At 36.1% G+C, this 19,476-nt stretch overlaps 1 protein-coding gene across 1 annotated transcript in view; it reads left to right on the top strand.

Annotated features, from left to right (window-relative positions):
* MAP3K1 (mitogen-activated protein kinase kinase kinase 1) overlaps window positions 1-19,476 on the top strand; it is a 57,912-nt gene that overhangs the window by 20,097 nt on the left and 18,339 nt on the right. Inside the window, exons 2-6 of the mRNA XM_051788270.1 lie at window positions 12,902-13,052; window positions 15,095-15,301; window positions 17,136-17,336; window positions 18,138-18,254; window positions 18,806-18,954. Of these exons, the coding sequence (XP_051644230.1) occupies window positions 12,902-13,052; window positions 15,095-15,301; window positions 17,136-17,336; window positions 18,138-18,254; window positions 18,806-18,954 (825 nt within the window). The remainder of the gene's footprint in view (window positions 1-12,901; window positions 13,053-15,094; window positions 15,302-17,135; window positions 17,337-18,137; window positions 18,255-18,805; window positions 18,955-19,476) is intronic.

The raw sequence follows: 19,476 nt of genomic DNA, 5'->3' as shown, positions 1-19,476 counted from the left end.
TTTAGAGTACACACAGCACCTTGACTTTTCTTCAATGGATATGGAATGGCAGATAGGGGAGTGAGTAGAAATGAAATTTGGATGTCTTGCTTAAGCAGGTTTGCTTTCAGATGAATACTCTGAAAAACTATTAACTTTTTTTTGCTTTTTGTTCCTCAAATTTTTGAAAGCTGCTTGATAAAGAAATAAAAAGGCTTGAACATTTTTTTCTGTGTTGTCTCTTGGAATAAACTCTCAGTACTCTCTCTGAACCTCTAGTTTTACAAATGTTCTATATGACTTCAGTTTGATAGCATTCCCTGGGACTCACTTCAGCTGTTATTTAAAGATTACATTATAATGCTAAAATACCTTAATATCTCTGTCACATACTCCTTGTATGTATACAACTTTGTTGCAGCCTGCTGCAAGCTGCTTTATGTCGTGTCTGATTTCTGTTTTATTTGCTAGTTCTCTGGCCTATAGAGTACACTTTGTGTTCATTTTTCCTCTGTTATATAAGTACCTGAATAAGTTGGAATATTCAGAATAATACTGTCAACTTTACTTGGATTTTTTTGAGATAAAATTCAGTGTTCCTATTTAGTTGATTTTGTGTTTTCTAATGAACTAACTAGGGAAAATGCTGCATCTTGGTTCTGTGAATGACAGATTTTAAAAGAATAATACACTTTTTTTTTTTTCTTAATAGCCTAACATTAATATTTTGTAATATAGAATTTTAGGAAGTTGAATTTAAAAAAATGATATCAGGAAGTACTTATTTTGAACTGAACTGCATAGAAAACACAGATTTCAATTGTGGCTTCAGTCTGAAATCTTATGGTAGCTTTATTACCGACAATATATCACATACAACTGTGCCTCTTCCCTGAAAAGGGGAGCACAGCAGTCTTCATGAGTCTAAATGCCTGTCACACACTGCTGTAACTACATTTTCTCACAAATACTTGAACTAAATTTAAGGGTGGCAATTAACAGTGCATGGACTCCTAGTCCAACAGTGGTTTGCACATTCCACCCAATGCTGAATTTTGTGTTACTCTAGTTGTACTGACAGTGTGAGGTGGTAAATTGAGAACCAGTCTGCTCCAGGAGACTGGGGCTGCAACTGTGTTGTATCCCTCTAGAGCAGGTAATTGTGTCCATAAGGAAGATCACATTTTCTGACATTTTGTTGTTACTGTGTTGATTGTGAATTAATTGTATTGAAACTATCTGAAATTCATTATCATTGGGGGCAGCATTAAAGCTTAATACGTAGGCAGATACATCTGTGCATTAAAATAGGATTCATGTTAAAGTTTCCTTGTAGGGAGGGATACATGCAGTATGCTTGCAGCAGCATCCAAAAATGTTTATCTTGCTTTTAAAACTTTACAGAACTATGGAAATACTGTCCTGTACGTAGGGCTTTGTGTAGCAGGCTTTCTGCTTCTTGTGGATTTTTAAAATGTTAAATGTGTTGGTGGCATGTAATATGAAATACATTGATTTTATTATCCTTTCATAAATGAGACAGTCATACCAGGGATTGATACAGTTTACATGCTTTTCCCATATAGCTTTAATTTGCTCTGCAAGTTATTTTCTTAATTAAGAAAAATTTCCAAGGACAGAGCTAATATGTGTGAAACTGAAAATCAAAGCTCTGATATTTGTTTACTTTACAAAAACAAAAGCATTCTGGAACAATCTGAATAAAGCATCTGCAATTCAGGACTGAAGTTTCTCTTGAACTGTTTTAAATAAAATGCAAAAATGCTTTAAATTCCACTACTGTCTTAATCATACTAAGTCCTAATAACGATTGTTCTTCTTAATCAGGTGGTGGTGGCAGTGACAACTAGGAAGCAGAGGAATAAAACCAAAATATTTGTAATTAGACCTTCCCTTATTTCATATTGCTCATTTCAAATGGATGGTATCACTTGGGCATGCGGTTTTTAAGGGAAGTGTGCTGAGACATAGAAAAATCATACTTGGGATAAGGAAGTGCTTTCAGTTGAGCATGTTTTTGGCAGTTGGCTTTTTCTATTATTATTTTGGGTTTCTAAAGTGGAAGTTTAATGATAACGTCAGATTTCCAGAAAATTGCTCCATTAAACTTCAGACTTAATTTGTAGGGAGCAAACATAACTGTGGACAGAAGGTGGATGTTTGAGGATTGCTTTGATGAGCTTACACAAGTAGTCCACAAAAGCCTAGTGTATAGTATTGCAGAACAAACACAATGTTTGTCTTTTGGGCTATGTGGGAGCGCAGTTTAAAAATCTGAAAGCACGCTTATGTGTTGCTGTCCTTTTTTTTTTTTTCCTTTGAATCCCTGGGCTTCACTGAGGGCTGTTATCTCAACTGAAGCAGTGCTTGAGGGTAAGTACTGCACAAACAGTTAATAACTGCTTCCTATCTATACCTTTTAGGGTCCTTTAGCGTGGATTAATTTCATGGCAATTCTTAACCGAATTTTTCTTGGTTGCTGGTTCATGGCTTGAAGTTTTTCTTGCAGTTCAGCTTTGACTTTATTCATTGAAAAGCTTGTATGGGCCCCGACGTTCTTACTGGCTACCTGAAAGATGGTCTGAGTAGTTGTGGGTTTTATGTGACTAAAGAAAAGTCGGTGTCAGTGGTCATAATGGTAATCTTGAATGCTGACAGTCAATTTCTGATGAAGTAAGAAGTTTAAATGGACAGTTATAAAGAAGGATATGACATCATGCACTTGTGAAGTACTAAATATTTATTACATTTCTGATGACTGTCATATTAAATATTTGAACTAAGTCTGAAATAAAGCCAAACTTTAAGTGCATCATTGTTGCTCTGCTTCTTAAGTTCCCTTTCTAAGGTAATCTAATAATGTAAGAGAAAGATCTTTGTCTTAAAAACATGTCTCTTCTGCCTAAAGTATGCATATACCTCTGTGTTCCTGTGCTCCAAATAATTATCTTACATGTAGACTTGTCATGTGTCCTACTGAAAATAGCTTTGGTGCTTGTCTTCTAACCAATGCTGTAGTTTTCTCAATGAGAAAGCAAATGTGCTCATTTGTGATCATACTTATTTTACAGCTTCAGCAATATAAGGCCACTTCTTTTAAGGTGATGGTAATCTGGGTTTTTGTGCTTGTGGGTTAGGATTAACTGAACAGTCTTTCTTACAAGTCACTTTAATTTGATACCTATTCATGGTAATAAAGCAAGCTACTTGCATGCTGCTGTTAAAACTTTTGAAATGAGTGCTTTAGAGATTTTTCAGTTTCAGTTTAATTTTTTATAGTTGTTTGAACTCCCTCATGTGTCCACAATTCTTGTGTTCCGTGATTGCCCGTGCTTATTCCTCTTTATAAGTTCCACATTTTTCACAGCTTTTTTCCTTCTTCCCTTATTCTTTTGGATCAATTAAAAAAAAGGTAAATTTAGATAATCTGATTTTGTTTAACAATAATGTATGAAAATTTAGGTTACTGTTGTAACTCCTTCCCAGCTAAAACCCATACAGCTAACTTGGGGAAGGGATCTCAGAATGTAGTTATGAACAGTAATTACTCTTACTCAGTTGTCCTGCTTATTAGAGAGGACAGGGAAATATTAACTCTTCATTTCTAGAAAACTTTCCTTTATTCCTCTTCAAAAGGGTTTTTATCAGCAGTAAGAAATTGTGCATTGTTCTGCCAACCATACATACAGTTGGCATGATCTAGAGTTTGTTACTTGTTTTAAAATATTACTACTTATTTTCAGTGTATCTGTGGTCTCAAAGTCCTATGTGAGGTTACAGACCAATTTGTTCCAGCTGCCATATAAGTACCAGAATGTTCGAATAATGGAATAGTGAGAGATGGGTAAATGTCAGTGTAGATTTGGGCTTGTTCCACAGTGTGGTTTATTTTGACCTGTTGGTCATACCTTTTAATGTTTTTGTACTGCCTTAGATGCAGAAAGGCTTTCAGTGTCGAAAGTGGTGTGGCGATTTAGTCAGCACAGGGATGGCATTTTAAGAATCTTTGCTAAACAATCACTCTGTGCAATCATGGTGGAAGGAAAATATTTCTTAAAGCTGGCAAGCATGGGAATACTAAAAAGTGCTATGCTTGAATCAAAAATTGCTGTTTAGCTTTAAAAATAAGTACAAGAAATTACATGTAGCCAGAGCGTTTTCTGGTGCACTGCTGAAAGGCAGAAGTGAAGGCACCACCCAACAGCTTCCCCCATAACACTCTGAATTCAAATTAAGGGAACGCTATCTGAGGACTTTTTGCAGGAAGTCTAGGTTTGCTTTCCCCTTCCCCCGCCCCCTTTTTTTCTGTAATAATTACTGAAGCCATTGGTTTAGAGAACTCGGACAGTGGTCCAAGTGGGATGCAGAGAGCTGGTGTGGAGAGCTGTACATACTGAACACGGGTTTTAGTGAGCAGAGAGATACCAGTTCTTGATGCCCCACAAAATCTGCAGCAGTTGGGGAGTAGTCTACTGGAAGTCAGTGTCCTGACTGGAATCTGAACATAATGAAAGCATCTTTATTCACCACCAGTGTCTCTGTAAGCCTTAAGCACTTCATGTTAAATACTGGTGCTCTTCCATGTTTCACAGATAGGAAGAAGAATACCAGCTGACCCAATAGCTCTTACTCTTACATCATCCCTCAAGTACTCTGTAAATGCTTCATACTGCTTCTAATTTCTCTTGCACAGTATGTCTTGATGAAATCCGACTATTCCTTTTCATATAGAGTGTGTTTAATTGTAATATCTTACCTATATAATTTCATGCTGATGCATCTTTCTAGATATAGGTAATGTTATTTTTATCTTCTTATGGCAGAGTGCCCATGATTTGTGAAACTGTTATTCACAGATGCTTATGCACAGGAGAATATATTGTGCTTGGGAGGAAATGATTAATCTGAAACCTGAATGCAAAGGCTTTCTGGTCAGGTTTGGTTTACATGGAACACTGTGTCCTTCAAATCACTGGTGACAAGCTGAAGCTCCTGTAAAGTGATGCTTCTCTTGTGTTACGCTTTCACGCTGCTATGTGAATGTGTCTGCAGTTTATAAGTGAATTTTTAAGCAGATACTGAAGATACCCATTTTCCTTTATCCAGGCCCATATCAAAGGGATGTGACCTAAATGCATTTTTACTCTGACAGTGTGTAATTTGTAATTAGTATCAAGAACTACATTTCTAAAGAAGTACTATAAATGAAAAACTTAAGTATATAGTGAGATACGAATGCAGCAAAGTTTTAGAATAAAATCTCAGGAATATACTGAAGATGATAAGAAAAAAGTGTATATTTTTGTTAAGGAGTATACTTGCTGTCCTGTATTGGCATACTTATTTTATCATCACAGATCTATTCGGTTATTATGGAAAAACTTAGTGTATGGTAACTACACAGAAGGGTTTTTTAATAATTTTTTTTTTTTCAAATTATCTAACTAAACACTCCCCTCCTCATCAATTAAGATTCCAGCACTTATTTTCTCGTTAATACTAGAGATTTTAAGGAAGGCAAAATAGGAGTTACTGAATCTACAGCCATTTTGGGCTATGTGGGAGAGCAGTTTTTTGGCTTGCAGAAGTTTTGAATGCCTTTTCCTGTAATTTTTTTGTCAGTGCTGGCTTGTTATCTTACAAAAATAAGCATTTGTAATAGCAGCTGCCATTGTTAAAGTGGGTGTAGTTACTGTATGCTTGGCCTGTAGCTAGATTAGCTGACAGATAGCACCAAAAAGTCTTCTTGGTGCTCAGGGAGACAGAGCACACTCTGTACCTGGGGGAGCATTGTGTGAGCAGTAAGGAACTGAAGAGACTGAGTCTGGATCTTCATGGTGAGAGCCAGTTCACCTTTGGCTTTCTGCTGCTAGAAAACGTGCTGTTCAGTATGGATCTACCACAAACTGGGTGGAGGGTTGCTATGCGTTGTATTTCTTCACCCAGCAGTTACTCAGAATAGGCTTGCAATTAATTTTTTACTTTATTTCTGCACCTTAGGAAAGCTTTTTATTCCAGATTCAGAAATATATGTGGAAACGCTTAGTCCACTTCGTCTTTTGAGCAAATGTCTGCATGAATCTTCACAGGACAGGTATACTTTAAATGAGTCTCTGACTGTCAGTGAGTAAGACATATCTCTTTAGGAAGAAGTGCCTGTTTAGTATAGTATATTGCTCCTATATCATATCGTATTAATGGTATTAATCCATTATTATTATTTTATTATTATCCATATTGATAAATACATGGACAAGAGATATGAAAAGAAAAGAAAAAAAACTTAGAGCACAGACTTAAAAAAAATGAATACCAAATAACAAAACAACAGGAATAAAACCAAACAACCAAAACCAAAAAACAACAAACAAAAACCAAAACAGAAAACCAAAAGCAAACAAACAACAAAAAAAAATTGGGATGATTAGGATACTGGAGTCCTGCTTCATGACTCCTAAGTGCTACTTCAGTACAACTAGTAGGTGACAGTAACAGTTGATTGTAATTGTAAGCAGTGTGCAGTAAGAAACAAGTATAACCCTGGAGAGGAATAATGGTTATCATGAAACCATATCAGTCAAATCATTCTTCAGAAGAGAGCAAACCTTTTAAACTTCTTTCTGCATCTCTGGTCTCCTTCTGTAAGGCTAGTGATTTTGGGGGTTTATAGCTTTTTGAATTTAGCTTTAAATCATTTAAAGACTTAGTGGTTTTGAATAGTGTCAGATTAGTTCTCCATTTGCCTTACACTTACTGACTAACCAGTCATTAAGATTTAAAATTTGTAGATTATGTTATGTGTCTTTGCTAGGAATAACATACTTATATGCCTTTAAGTTTTTTATTTCCTTTCTTTTGTTGCTTATTTTTATGATATTTGCTTAGAGAAGTTTAAAATTTTCTTTCCAGCAATGATCTTGGAACATTTGATATCTGCTGATAATTCTGCCATTTTGAACAGTGTCAGAATGTTCTACATTCCCTTTCTTGTTTATAACTGCTTCAAAAATCATTTATAAGTTGTAGCTTCTGAAATTCTCTGTAGCTTATCCTCTCCAAGTCACTTGTTTGCATGCTATCTTATTTCCACCATTCCAGTTGGAGGTGGAGAATGTAGTATGCAAGTTTTTCTGCTCCTCCCTATGATCCCTATGATCTGAAGCTGACTCAAAGCATATTTTTTTTTTTTTATAAAATACTTGATGTTCTTCTATGTTGAGGACAGGGGAGTTAAATTGGCTAAGAAAGTCTTTATCCCGTGCATTATGTCTGGAGGTGTTTTACTCTGCTCTGAGAGTCATCCAATATATAATAAGCAATTTAATCTTTAAAAGTAGGACAGACACTTGAAAGAGTATGAATGTTCTCATATACCTGATAAATGGACATTAAAATTATAAAAATATTATTATAAAAATAATCTCCAATGACAACCGTGGTTTAGGAATTCTGTTTTGGGGTTTATCCTGTTTTTAATCCTACCTTTCTTGTAATGGCTTCAGAGTTTTACATCACCAAAGACCACATGTGCTCTGACTCGATCCTTTATATCTTGGCCAATCACACTTCACCTCATACTCCTGCTTTGGGATGGGACAGGCTTGAAGAATCTGAAGCGGCAGATCAGTTTGGTGCCTAAGAGATTCAGCTTCATACAAGAAGTAAAGAATTTGGTTCTGTTTAAAGGGGAGTTGACTTACGTGATATATAACAAGTAAACACTTGGTCTTAAACACTTCAGCAAGAGCCAGAGGAGGGCTCTAGTGGGCTAAACTGAGGGAAAAGAATCTCCTTCTAAAACCTGTCTGTGAGGTCCTATAACCTGTTGCAGATGAACTAATCATGTAGTTGACTGTCAGTGAGCACTCGTATTCCAGTGTTTTTAATGACATTACTGCTGTTCTTGGAGAAAGGCCCAGTAGTATGTTATGCTGTGATGGTGCAGAATTTACATATTCTCTTCAGCTGATGTAACAGGAATTGGGCATACTGGGATCTACCCTCTATTGGGACACTGACCTTTGTCATACAGTAATAAATTATGAACCTTGGTATAAGCTGTGTTATCACACTTCAGTTACTTTAGTCAAAACACATAAGATTATGAAAATAATTAAGCTACACAATTGTTACTAGCTTTGGGTCTCATGTATCAACATAAGTTGTCTACCTTCTGTAATTTCTAGAAATTCTGCTCAGTAATGGTAGAAGCTTTTAGGTTTTGAGAGATAAAGTACCATATTCTCTGGAAAGCATTCAGTATGAAAGGTCTGAGAGCATGTAATGTAACTACTGTTTTTTACATGTTGAAAACACCACAGTATGCATATACCTTGATGCATCTGGATTGCTATTGGGAGACTAAATGATGATGGAAAATTAGAGAGCCACAGGAGCTTTTTGTAATACTTGTGTCATATATCTGATAGCTTAAAAAATATACAGGAAAGAGCAGCCCATTTCATTAGCTTTGTAACAAGCATCTGTGGCAAACAGAGGCTGTTGTTTCTTGGCTTGTTTTGTAGGAGTCGTCTCACAGGACGGATGATCCTTCTTGACCAGGCCCTGTGAGGTTCTGCTGAAGGGGATGGTTCATTCGTGGAGTTAGAGCTTTGGTTGTGAATATTGTCCTGTTAGCAGTGAAATATTCTCTTTGACAACTGCACCTTTTGACATACCAGTCTTCAAGGTATGTCTTCTCTAGCAGAATATTAGGACTCACTTTCATAGTTATGTAACTTTTCTGCTTAAGTCTCTATTTTAAGGAGCCAGATACATAGGTCTCTGGGAAGTAGTGTGTTCAGTGCTGTTAAGTGGCAGTACCAGGTTAGGAAAGTTTTCTGGTTTTTCATTTTAATAAGATGTGCCATACCTGATCTTTTGCTTTCTTAGGATGGGCACAAATGGATAGATGATAAATGCCAGCAGTAGTGAATCAGCAGGAGAAGAATGAGAGACTTACAGGAGAACAGACTGTGCCTTGTCCATCCTGATCTGATTCTTTTTACTGATCTTGATATCATTAGAAGAACTTAATGTTAAAAGAGCACTACTGGAACTGTAAGTGGCAAGAAGTTATCTAAACACTAATAGCTGACCTCCTCAATTCAGTGAATGGTTAACTCTTCTGTCCCTGCTCCCCACACTGAGCACTGCTCCTTGCATGCCTCCTGGCTGGCCAACTAGACCAGTGTTCTTGGGATCTGTTGAGGCCTGGGTTGCATTTTGCAGGGTTTCAATATTCTTAATTTTTGCTTAAGATCCTCAAAATGAGATCTTTTTCTCTCCAAGTAAGATAGCAGAGAAGCCAAGACATCTAACTGTTGAGAAGCACAGGAAAAGGAATTGGAGCTACAGTTCAGCTTTCATATACCACTGTGTACCCTTTGTAAGAAAAATACTTGCAGAGAATTAGTATTTAAATCACTGAGCTATTAGAAGTAAAGATTTGCTTGTGTATTTCACTATCACTTGCTAAAGTAGCATGTCTACTACATACTCCTTGTTTTTAAAATACTGAGTCATTGATCCATAGAAAACAAGTTGTTAATATTTCTGACTATTTAATTACTGTTTGCAAGTCTTCAAAATTAAGACAGAGAAACAAAGGATGTTTTGCCTTCTCTGTTGCACAGGATGTTGCAGTAGATTGTTTCCATGCAGCACACTAATCTTATTGTATTTAGTTTTATAGTTCATGAAGCAAATAATCCAAAGTGAGTAAAGCAATTATTAATGTGCAGACCACTTAGCTTATGCATTAAAAACCAGTATTCATCACACTGTTGATCTTGCTCTGTACTTTAGAACTACAGTTTAGAAGCATTTCTTTGGAATTTCTTGGCAGCAACTGATGTCTGTTTGTTTAAAACTACTAATACAAAGAATTCAGAAGATCCTTAGTGTTGCCTTACAGGGGCAAATTTTAAATGTTAAAAATTATCAGAAACAAAAAAACAAAGCCTTTTATTTTTTTTGCCTGGTTCATGAGAAGGCGGAACATTTAAGAGCAACATCCTGGCTTCCTGATGAAGCAGGGGGGGGCAGATATTGAGAAAGGTCAGGCCCCATGGCCCAAGCTAGCATGTTCTCTGAGGCTTGTTTTTCATCTGCTCACTTAAGTGCTACCTTGACTATTCATGGCTACCTTGGACTCATGAATAGGTGCTGCTGTATGAAGATCAGAATTCTCTGTACCTTGCAGGGTCAAGTTCTTGGTGGAATATGCTTTGGAGGTCATATTTTTATTTTGTGCTGTGGTACAGTGATATGGAGACTGGCAGCCTAGCACAGTGCCATGTAGGAAAGCTTCAGCTTGCCTGGAATAGATGAAGGAGTTTGCTATAGATGAAATAAAAAATATTAATTAAACCCTACAGGTTTAATTAAATCCCCTCACTAAGTGAAGGGTTTTCTGCAGTATGCAGGAGTTTTATACAGGCGCGGGAAAAATATTTTTTCCACAGACCCAGCAGACAAGAGTATTTAATGAATATTTTAGCCCAGCCTTGAGTTAAAATCCAAATTGTTTTGATCGCTTCAAAAGTCATGTTCTGTAAATATATGCAATACTTAAATTCTGCATAAGATAACTGTGGTTTAGTAAGCAAAAGCTTTCAGACTCGGTTGGTCTTTCCCACCTGCATGGAGAGAAAGCACAAGAGTTCTTTGTGCAAGCCAGAATAGGTTGGTTTAGCTGTCACATGAGAGGAAGATAGCTGCTTCTCCTTTTTAAAGAAGAGGCAGAGATTATGAAACCTCCACTGTTGTATTACATTGTTCATGAATTCAAGTCCAAGGGCCTCTAAAAGACTTTTTTTATATCAGTTGGGAAGTTAATCATGATTATATGAACAAACGAAATACTGTGTCATTCTTTCACTGCTGAGGTGGTGTTTTCTGTCTAGTATACAAAGTATTCATGCAACTGAGATGGTTCATGCCATGGAATAACTAATATAAAACACCAGATTAACAATATTTTAACTTGCACCTATTTTAAAGCTGTGCTGTTCTTATCAAAGATTTTTTTGTCTTTAAACAGATTTTTTTGACTGAGGAAAAAATGTAAAGTTGGCTGTTTTTACACAGTGGCTTCTTCTGTATTTGAAACTTTCAGGCACATTCTTCATTTGGACTCTACCTGCTGCTATATCTTTGCTTTTCAAGAATTATCACTAGTGTTTGTCTCTGTTTCTAGAAGGTAATGGTATGGAATTCAGTGCTGGGACAAAAATGATTCTTATGTGACTTGCATTAGATCTAGAATTAAGCATTAATGCTTAACCTCTGAAAAAACATTCATTCTTAGGTGGATTGTGTTTCTATTTATAAACATTTTTAAGTCTTTAATCACTAGACACAGTTCTACATATCCAAAATCACTTATTAACAGTAGGTTTAGATTATAGGTTGCTTGAAAGAAAATATATTTTGTTTACAGTATCCGTTTGCGTATTACATTTCAGCACTGGACAGGAAGAATTATTTCCTGCCTCAGAATCCTTTGTTTCCTTTGTCTCTGCAATGAGAGAAAAAAAAATAATGGGAGCAATGTCCTTTTGACCAGCAAAAACTTCATTTTTTTTTTTTAAGTACAGATTTGCTATAAATGACCCTAGTAATACATTGCTGCTGAAGATAGGAACTGTAATTTTAACGTCATTGTATTACAATGAATGTTACAGGGAATACATTGTAGGTCATCATACAGTACATAAATGCAATTGTGACTCCATAGTTAAATGTTTTAAAAGCTGAGACTTCATGCAAGACAGCTGTGGTTACAGCTAAATTATTATATAGCTCTGTCTTCCACTTTGTGATCTTACTTTTGTAATAAAATCTCAGTCTGACAGTTGGCTTAACCAAGCTTGCTTATTTTTAAAGAGCACTAGCCTCATTAAGATGGGTGGGGATCATGTGCTGCTGCTTAAGAATGTGGTTTTCTTGGTGATCTAGCAGATAGCTCAGCAGAATCAGGAAATCTTCCAGACTGTCCATATTTGTTTTTCAGTGTCTGACAATGCTTTTTGCTTTTTTGTTTTTGTCAGGAATCACATGCAACTAGTTTGCTGTAAATCAAAAAGTACAAGTCCAAATGGATTTAATTTTTATTTTACAGATACAAACATGCTATAAAATTTGCTATTATTGTAACCAGCTTAAATAGTTCTAGTCATCAGTCACTCAGAAAGCAACTGTCAAGGCCACTACCCTGAATTTCATGACTTCTGTGTCTAGTTTAAATATATTTTAGGCCAGGTTGGATGGGGCTGTGAGCAGCCTGGAAAGGTGTCCCTGCCTGCGGCAGGGGGTTTGGAACTAGATCATCTTTAAGGTCCCTTCCAACTCAAGCCATTCTGTGACTCTGTGATACTTACTGTGTGTTAGTTTACAGGTTCTCTTTTCTGAGAAGAGTTGATACATAGGAAGAGGCACTATGTACATAGTTTCAATCTTGTTTATCCTATTAAGATGGAAAATTTTCACCATTAATTTAGATTCATTTTGTAAATTGTATTAAAATAGAGATTGCAAGCTTTGAATTGCCAAGGAATGCATGAATCATTGCAGCACTTGTGAAACCACTGGTGAATGACACGACATAGAGTAATTTTTGTATTGGTTTTATATTTGTCAAGATCTTCCTTTTTATTGGGTGTTCAGTGTTACAAACAGTACACACATTTTAAACAAATATCCCCCTGAACAGGTATGGTTCAAATGGGAAAATAACAAATCAGCTTAAAAGGCTTGTTGGTCTGTTGGAAATAATGTTTTAGCAGCTGCGTTGTAAGGAGAGGGAGAATAGGGTGGCACAAAGTTTAAGAATGCTGTGGCATTACACTTTAACTAAAATTAATTGTGGTTATGACTTTTTTTTTTTTCTTTGCTGTAGTCGTGACATGGAGAATAAAGATACCCTCAGGGGGCTGCAGAAGATAGATGACCGCCCAGAAGAGCGCATGATCAGAGAGAAACTCAAAGCAACGTGTATGCCAGCCTGGAAGCATGAATGGCTAGAAAGAAGGAGCAGAAGAGGCCCCGTGGTAAGTGGCACAGCTGAAAGGGTAACAGCTATTACAAACAAAAATCCCTTAAAATTGTTTCTATTAAAAACCTCTTTTTCTTAAAATTTTTCCTACTCTTAATTGCGGTCGTCCTGCCCGTTGTTTATGAGGTATTTAATAAGAAACTGTGGGTGATTTTCTGAGATGTACGCGTTCGTTTGAGCTTTGTTTTTAGGCAAAGATGTTATCGCTGTGCTGCTGCTTTGGGAACTATCGCGTACTGCTGGGGCAACACTGCCCTCAAACGGCAAAAACCAAAATAGCTCCTGTTCGTTAGGTAGAAACTTGATAAAACCAGCAACAAAAATAAAACCCAGACTGAGCTATTCCTTCGGCCCGGTCCCAACTCTGCTAAACTTTGGATGGCAGAGTATTCTGCTAACCTTCATTTAGCAAAAATGGCTTGGAAGCGGTTTTAAGAAATGCAGATAGATCAAACCCCAAAATTTTTAAGCATAGTTACAATTCTATTCAGCGTAACGCTGGTTGATTAATAGCCACTACTTACCTACAAATGTAGTTGCACTGGCTGATGTGACTCCCATGTACCAACTGATGGTAGTGTTAATTTAAAGCTAAGATCATCGGATGCAGTAAACAAGTGTTTGGGGGCAGCTTTTCTAGAACAGAAATAAGCTGGTTCTCTTGGTTCTGTCATGAGAAATAACACTGAAAATACTTACAAGTGCACCAAAAAACCAATACCTCAAAAGGTCAAATAATACCAAACAATTTTTACTTGAAAAAATTTAAATACATCTGTGTTAATGCATGGCTTGAAATTGTTTCTCTGCTCAGCCCACTTCCCTTGAGGTTTCTGGGTGTTTTTAAACATTTGATGCTCAGATCCTCAGTTACTATAATTTACATTTTAAATGTTTTCAAGCACTAGTAGCTGGTAACTTTAACTTGTCCGTAGATACAATATTTGCATTCTGACTTCCCAGCAGAGAAGCATTACAGTAATTGGTAGGAGGGGAAAAAAGGCTTTCCTTGCTCTTTATACTTCTCTTCTATCCCATTCACTTTAATAATAACTAGGCACTAATTCTAGATGTCTCTTCCTACACATACCCTGAGCAGGGAAAGCCCCTTTCAGTTTTTATCTTAATCAAAGAGACCTCTGGAACTTTCTAGTAGAGTCTGCTCTGTTTATCTCAAGTGTTACTTTGAGCTTCCTTCTAGTTTTGAGTCAAGCCTCTGAAACATCAATAAGTGTAGAACTAAAAGTGAATCTGCTCAGTGTGACTGTTTTTAATTCAGTTGCCAGGACCTTACTCTTCTTATGTGTCAATGTGGGTCTGACAGACAGACAGCTGAAAGTTGTGTTGAAATACTCCGATCCTCAATGTCAAAATTTAAGTGTTCATGCAACAAAGCACTGTACTGGAAGTGTATGTACTGCCTTTACTTAAGCATGTGTGTCTGTCGATGTCATGCAGCGCTGTGTGCAGTGATTAGCTCAGATACCAGATGTGGTATAGCTATTTTACTTGTATGGCAGGCAGAAAATGTTGGTGTGTTTTTTACAGGACATAGCACACCTGGTTTTGCTGGCTTACCTCTAAGTTTAAAATTTTTACTTTGCACTAAGTGTTGTGCTGTAGAAAGAGTAGCCCTAGTATTTCTCAGCTGGTTCTGTGTGTAGTGGATGGATCCAATATTACAGCTTTTAATAAGCACACAGTGCCTGTAGAAAGAAATTCTTTTAGTTTCTGCTGTCCATATAGGGAAACTGCTGTCCTTTGAACTATCTCAAATGACAATTATAGAAGTAATTGGAGAATCAAATCAGTTGGTGCCACAACTAACATAAGTGGCACAAATGGACAGAAAGAAAGGTTCTTGCTTTTGTGTTGCATGTAAATCAATAAGACAACCCCTATTAGACATTAAGAGTAGGACCCAAGGAATATGCAAACTTTGGATATCTATATAATGGCTTAGTTTTGATTAATTTGTTTTGCTTCAGTGTAAAATTACCAATTTTTAATTCTAACTCATGGTTTAATTCCCACAAGGTCGTGAAACCTATTCCTGGGAAAACAGATGGATCAGAAATGAACAAACTCTGTCTAGAACCTCAGTCTGAAGGTCAAAGCACTGCTTCTTCAGCTACACAGAAAGGAAGACGTAGTCCTTCTCCTAGCAGCTCCTCTTCATCATCTGCTAGGACAGTTAAATCTGAATCACCAGGTGTTAGAAGAAAAAGGGTATCTCCAGTGCCTGTAAGTTGCAAGCTGTAATTTTTAATTTTACTATATTCTACAATCTCTTGCTTGTAGGGGCAGTTGGTCCTCCCTCTGTAGAGCAAGATGCTGATACAAAGAGGTTACAGCAGGGTATTGCTTGAGTGACATACACAAAACATATCTGATGTGATGTTTCTCATGTGTGGAATTTTATTGTCTATTCTTAAGGGTGCATTTTGTTCTTCATTTAGTCCTGCTTTCATTTTTTATTTCTAGGACATAAATGAAGAAATATAGTCATGAAACATGTATGTTTGCTTAGCTTGATTAACATGAAGAGGTGCTAGTACTTTCTTTTTCTCCATATGGTCAGTTTTTTCCTACATGTCAGTTCACCAGGCAGGTATATTCCACTGAGGATAGGATTGCTGACAAGATTAAGATTCCTGCAGAAAAGTATTACTGGTATGCTGTTTGTGATCCTCTGTTTTTGATTTTTTTGTACAGATTAGGGAAGACTTAGACATGTGCATTGCTAGAAGTCTAAAATAGCTATCACTGCATTTGAGAAGATCTGGAATAGAATGTTTTCAGCAATAGTAACTGGCTTAATTAAAGAAGAGTATAATATTTTAAAGAATAATATCTAATGCATTACCTTGTAAAAATGCTCATCGAACAGTTATGCTTCAGTTGATTTGCCTGCAAATTCACAGGGCAATTAGATTAAGAATGAAACCCAGTTGTCCTGTTGTTCTAAACAAGTATTTCCAATGTCAGGAGTGGCAGTATATATTTTAACTGTGAACTAGAGACATATACATTTAACTGTGAACTAGAGACATATACATTTAACTGTGAACTAGAGACATATACATTTAACTGTGAACTAGAGACATATACATTTAACTGTGAACTAGAGACATATACAACAAGTTACAGCACTGCAGTGCTGGTCCTTTCCTCTGGACAAGGGAAACTGAAAGGTTAAAAAAAAAACCAAACAACAACTCAAACTATCTTATTTAGTCCTTGATCCATTTTTACATGCTTGTTTTTATTTGTTTTATATTAGCCTTTCACATTAAAAACATTAGAAATCCAGGTTATATTTTACTTAACTGGTGGACACTGAATCAGTTATTACTTTCAACCTGATATGAAATTCAGGGGATATAAATAAAAGCTGAAGATTTGATATTGCATGGAACCATTAATGCATCTCATAATGTTAGAAGTGTGAATAACTTAAATGAAAGCAATTTTCTTAAAAGGTTTGGGCCATTGAATTTTTGATCAATTAAAAAAAAAAAACAAACAAACACAAAAGCATCCTCAGCTAAAAGTTGCTCTTATTATGCAAAAGAGGAGAAAGCTGTATCTTTTTTTCTTTTCTTTGAAGTTTTCTTAAACTTTTGGTCGTCATTGAACGTATAATCCCTTTTGTAAACTCTAGTCATAGCACTTCTCATTAATAATGTTATGATTTTATAGCATTACATAATAATTTCCTGTATTGAGTCATAAGTCCTGATTATCTTCAGATTGAATTACACTTGATAATTCTGTAGTAATATGGTAAGGCAACCAATGAAGATGTCAAAACAGAAGCGATTTAAAAGACTCCTGTTGTAGTGTCAGACAAGTTTCAGATACAGCATTTCAGTTTTTCTTCTGCTTTCGAGTTTTGGGCATGGACAAAAAGTAATCCTTTTAAAGTTGTATAGTCTGAGCAGATTGTAGTAGTTTCAGGTTTTTGGGACTCCTGTTCCATCTCATTTGACAGGGGTGAAATAAATAAATAAATAACCCACACCTAATTAAACGTACTTTTGTCCTATGGATGCTTATGACAGAAGCACTTGTGTAGTTTCAGAGTGGACGGATAACACCACCACGACGAGCCCCATCTCCAGATGGCTTCTCTCCATACAGCCCTGAGGAGACAAATCGTCGTGTCAACAAAGTCATGCGAGCCAGGCTGTACCTGCTGCAGCAGATAGGACCCAACTCCTTCTTAATTGGAGGAGACAGCCCTGATAATAAATATAGAGTGTTTATTGGGCCTCAGGTAGAGCATGTTTTTTATGTTGTTTATAGCTTTTACTAATTCATAGTTATTCTTGGAAAACTGTTCAAAGCCAAATTAGATCAATGATTACGGTTCTATAAAGCAATGTCTAAAAGTTGTAATTTGTGCTTGTGCAGTATAATGATCAGCTTCTGTTTTGTAAATCAGTTTTGTCTGAAGTTTCTCTTTAAAAAAAAAAGACTTTAGTTTGGAAGTAATTATTGTTGTCCTGTCTATTTTTCATTCCTAGAAGTGGTTCTTAATTAATTGTCTTGAATATTTTTGGTTGAAATTCGGCCACTTACTTCCTCTATTCATTGGATCTATATAAATGACAAGCACATGACATAATTCCCTTAATAGTGTGATAATTTCATTAATACCCCTAATGAGTTCCTTTTTCATAAACTTTCTTGGTACTAATGTGATGCAGTATTGGGATATATCTAGGCTGGGTAAACAGAAGCATCTTATTTAATTTTGATTGCTGTCATGTTGTGGATTTATGATTATATGCATAAATTCCTTCTAGTATGAAGCTTCAGTTGATATAAAAAAGGGGGGGATAAATTGAAAACTAGTGTTGTAATTGTCTGCTTTTTCATTTGTATTTTTGAATATTATTTTGGGCTTTCTCATTTTCTATAAAGCCATGTAAGAGGGTATTTATGCCTATATATGAAATATTTTGCATAAACTCCTTTTTTTTGTGGGGGGGTGGATAGCGTGTGTTCTGTCATGCACTTAAATGTGGAAAACTGATCAAGTCAGTAGATCCTTAGCATATACTTTTCTTTGCAGACTTGTAGCTGTGGCCGTGGGACGTTTTGTATCCATCTGCTGTTTGTTATGCTGCGGGTGTTCCAGCTTGAACCCTCAGACCCTATGCTCTGGAGAAAAACACTGAAAAACTTTGAGGTGATCAATTTCTAGCAGATCTAATGGCAGATCTAAAATACACTCCATGATGACCTTAGGACATTATCTTAAAAATGCTGAAAAATGTTGGATTTCAAAGCCATAAGAACATATGTTTTTAATTATATCTTTTAATTCAGTCTCAAGAGCTCTATAAGTGGAAAAAATTACCTGTAAATATAAGACATAGCTAAATGAATAGTAGAGAGTGGTAGTTTAGTGAGTGATTCAAATCTTGAGATTTTCTAGTCAAATTTGTAGATCTGTCTCACAGACCTGTGAGAAGGTAAACAGAACATGGGACTTTGGAAGTGATTGTGTGTATACTTAGAGCTGTTATGAATTTCTAATAAGAAAAGAAGTTTTTGTTGTAAAGTGTTTCTTGCGATCTGTTTAGTAGTAAGGCTTCTGAAATTCCTTCTGCTAATGCATTATTGTGAAGGTGAATAAGGATTTTTTTTTTAGCAGTAGTTATGCTTTGGTAATATTGCTTTTAATTACTAGCTATTCACAGCATAAACACAACTGTTGCTATCTTTTTCTGATGTTAGGTTGAGAGTTTGTTCCAGAAATATCACAGTAGGCGTAGCTCAAGGATCAAAGCTCCATCTCGTAACACCATCCAGAAGTTTGTCTCACGCATGTCCAATTCTCATACATTGTCATCATCTAGTACTTCTACATCTAGTTCAGAAAACAGGTTAGTATTTTTTTAAAAGGAATTAAAACCTTTATTCTGTAGTTTTAGAATCACCTACATTCTTTCTGTTCAAAGCTGCTTTCATTTCAAGCCATGCTAAGTCTCTGCATTTTTGCAAGCAGTTGAGTCAAGCATACATTAGTCACTGTGGTACCAAGTGGGCATATTTGTTTTGTAACTTCTGTTTGGAAAGTGTTAAAGTAGAGTTGTGAAAAGAATTTTTTTGACCCTATGTGAATCTGGGAAACAAACTTTTGAGATGTAAGTGCATGACTGAAGCATATATTAACTTGGAAGCCTATTTGTGTGGATTTGTTCAAATACAGCACCTTGTGCAAGTGTTGACAAAAGAGTGAACATTTTTCTTTATCTCACGTCTTGCTTTGGAGAAAAGTCTGTGCCTATGACAATATACTGAAAAAGTTTTGAGTAACTACACTCTGTGTAATCATATATATAAAAATATATCTATAGAAAAACACAAGCCAGTGTACGTTTTTAGAAACACTTGATTTAAAATGG

The sequence above is a fragment of the Manacus candei genome, unplaced genomic scaffold, assembly GCF_025592945.1.
Source record: "Manacus candei isolate 608988 ecotype Guabito, Panama unplaced genomic scaffold, ASM2559294v1 h1tg000024l, whole genome shotgun sequence".
In the NCBI taxonomy this organism is placed as follows: Eukaryota; Metazoa; Chordata; class Aves; order Passeriformes; family Pipridae; genus Manacus; species Manacus candei.
The sequence above is the reverse complement of the archived record's forward strand: the minus strand, read 5'-3'. Positions and strand labels throughout refer to the sequence as shown.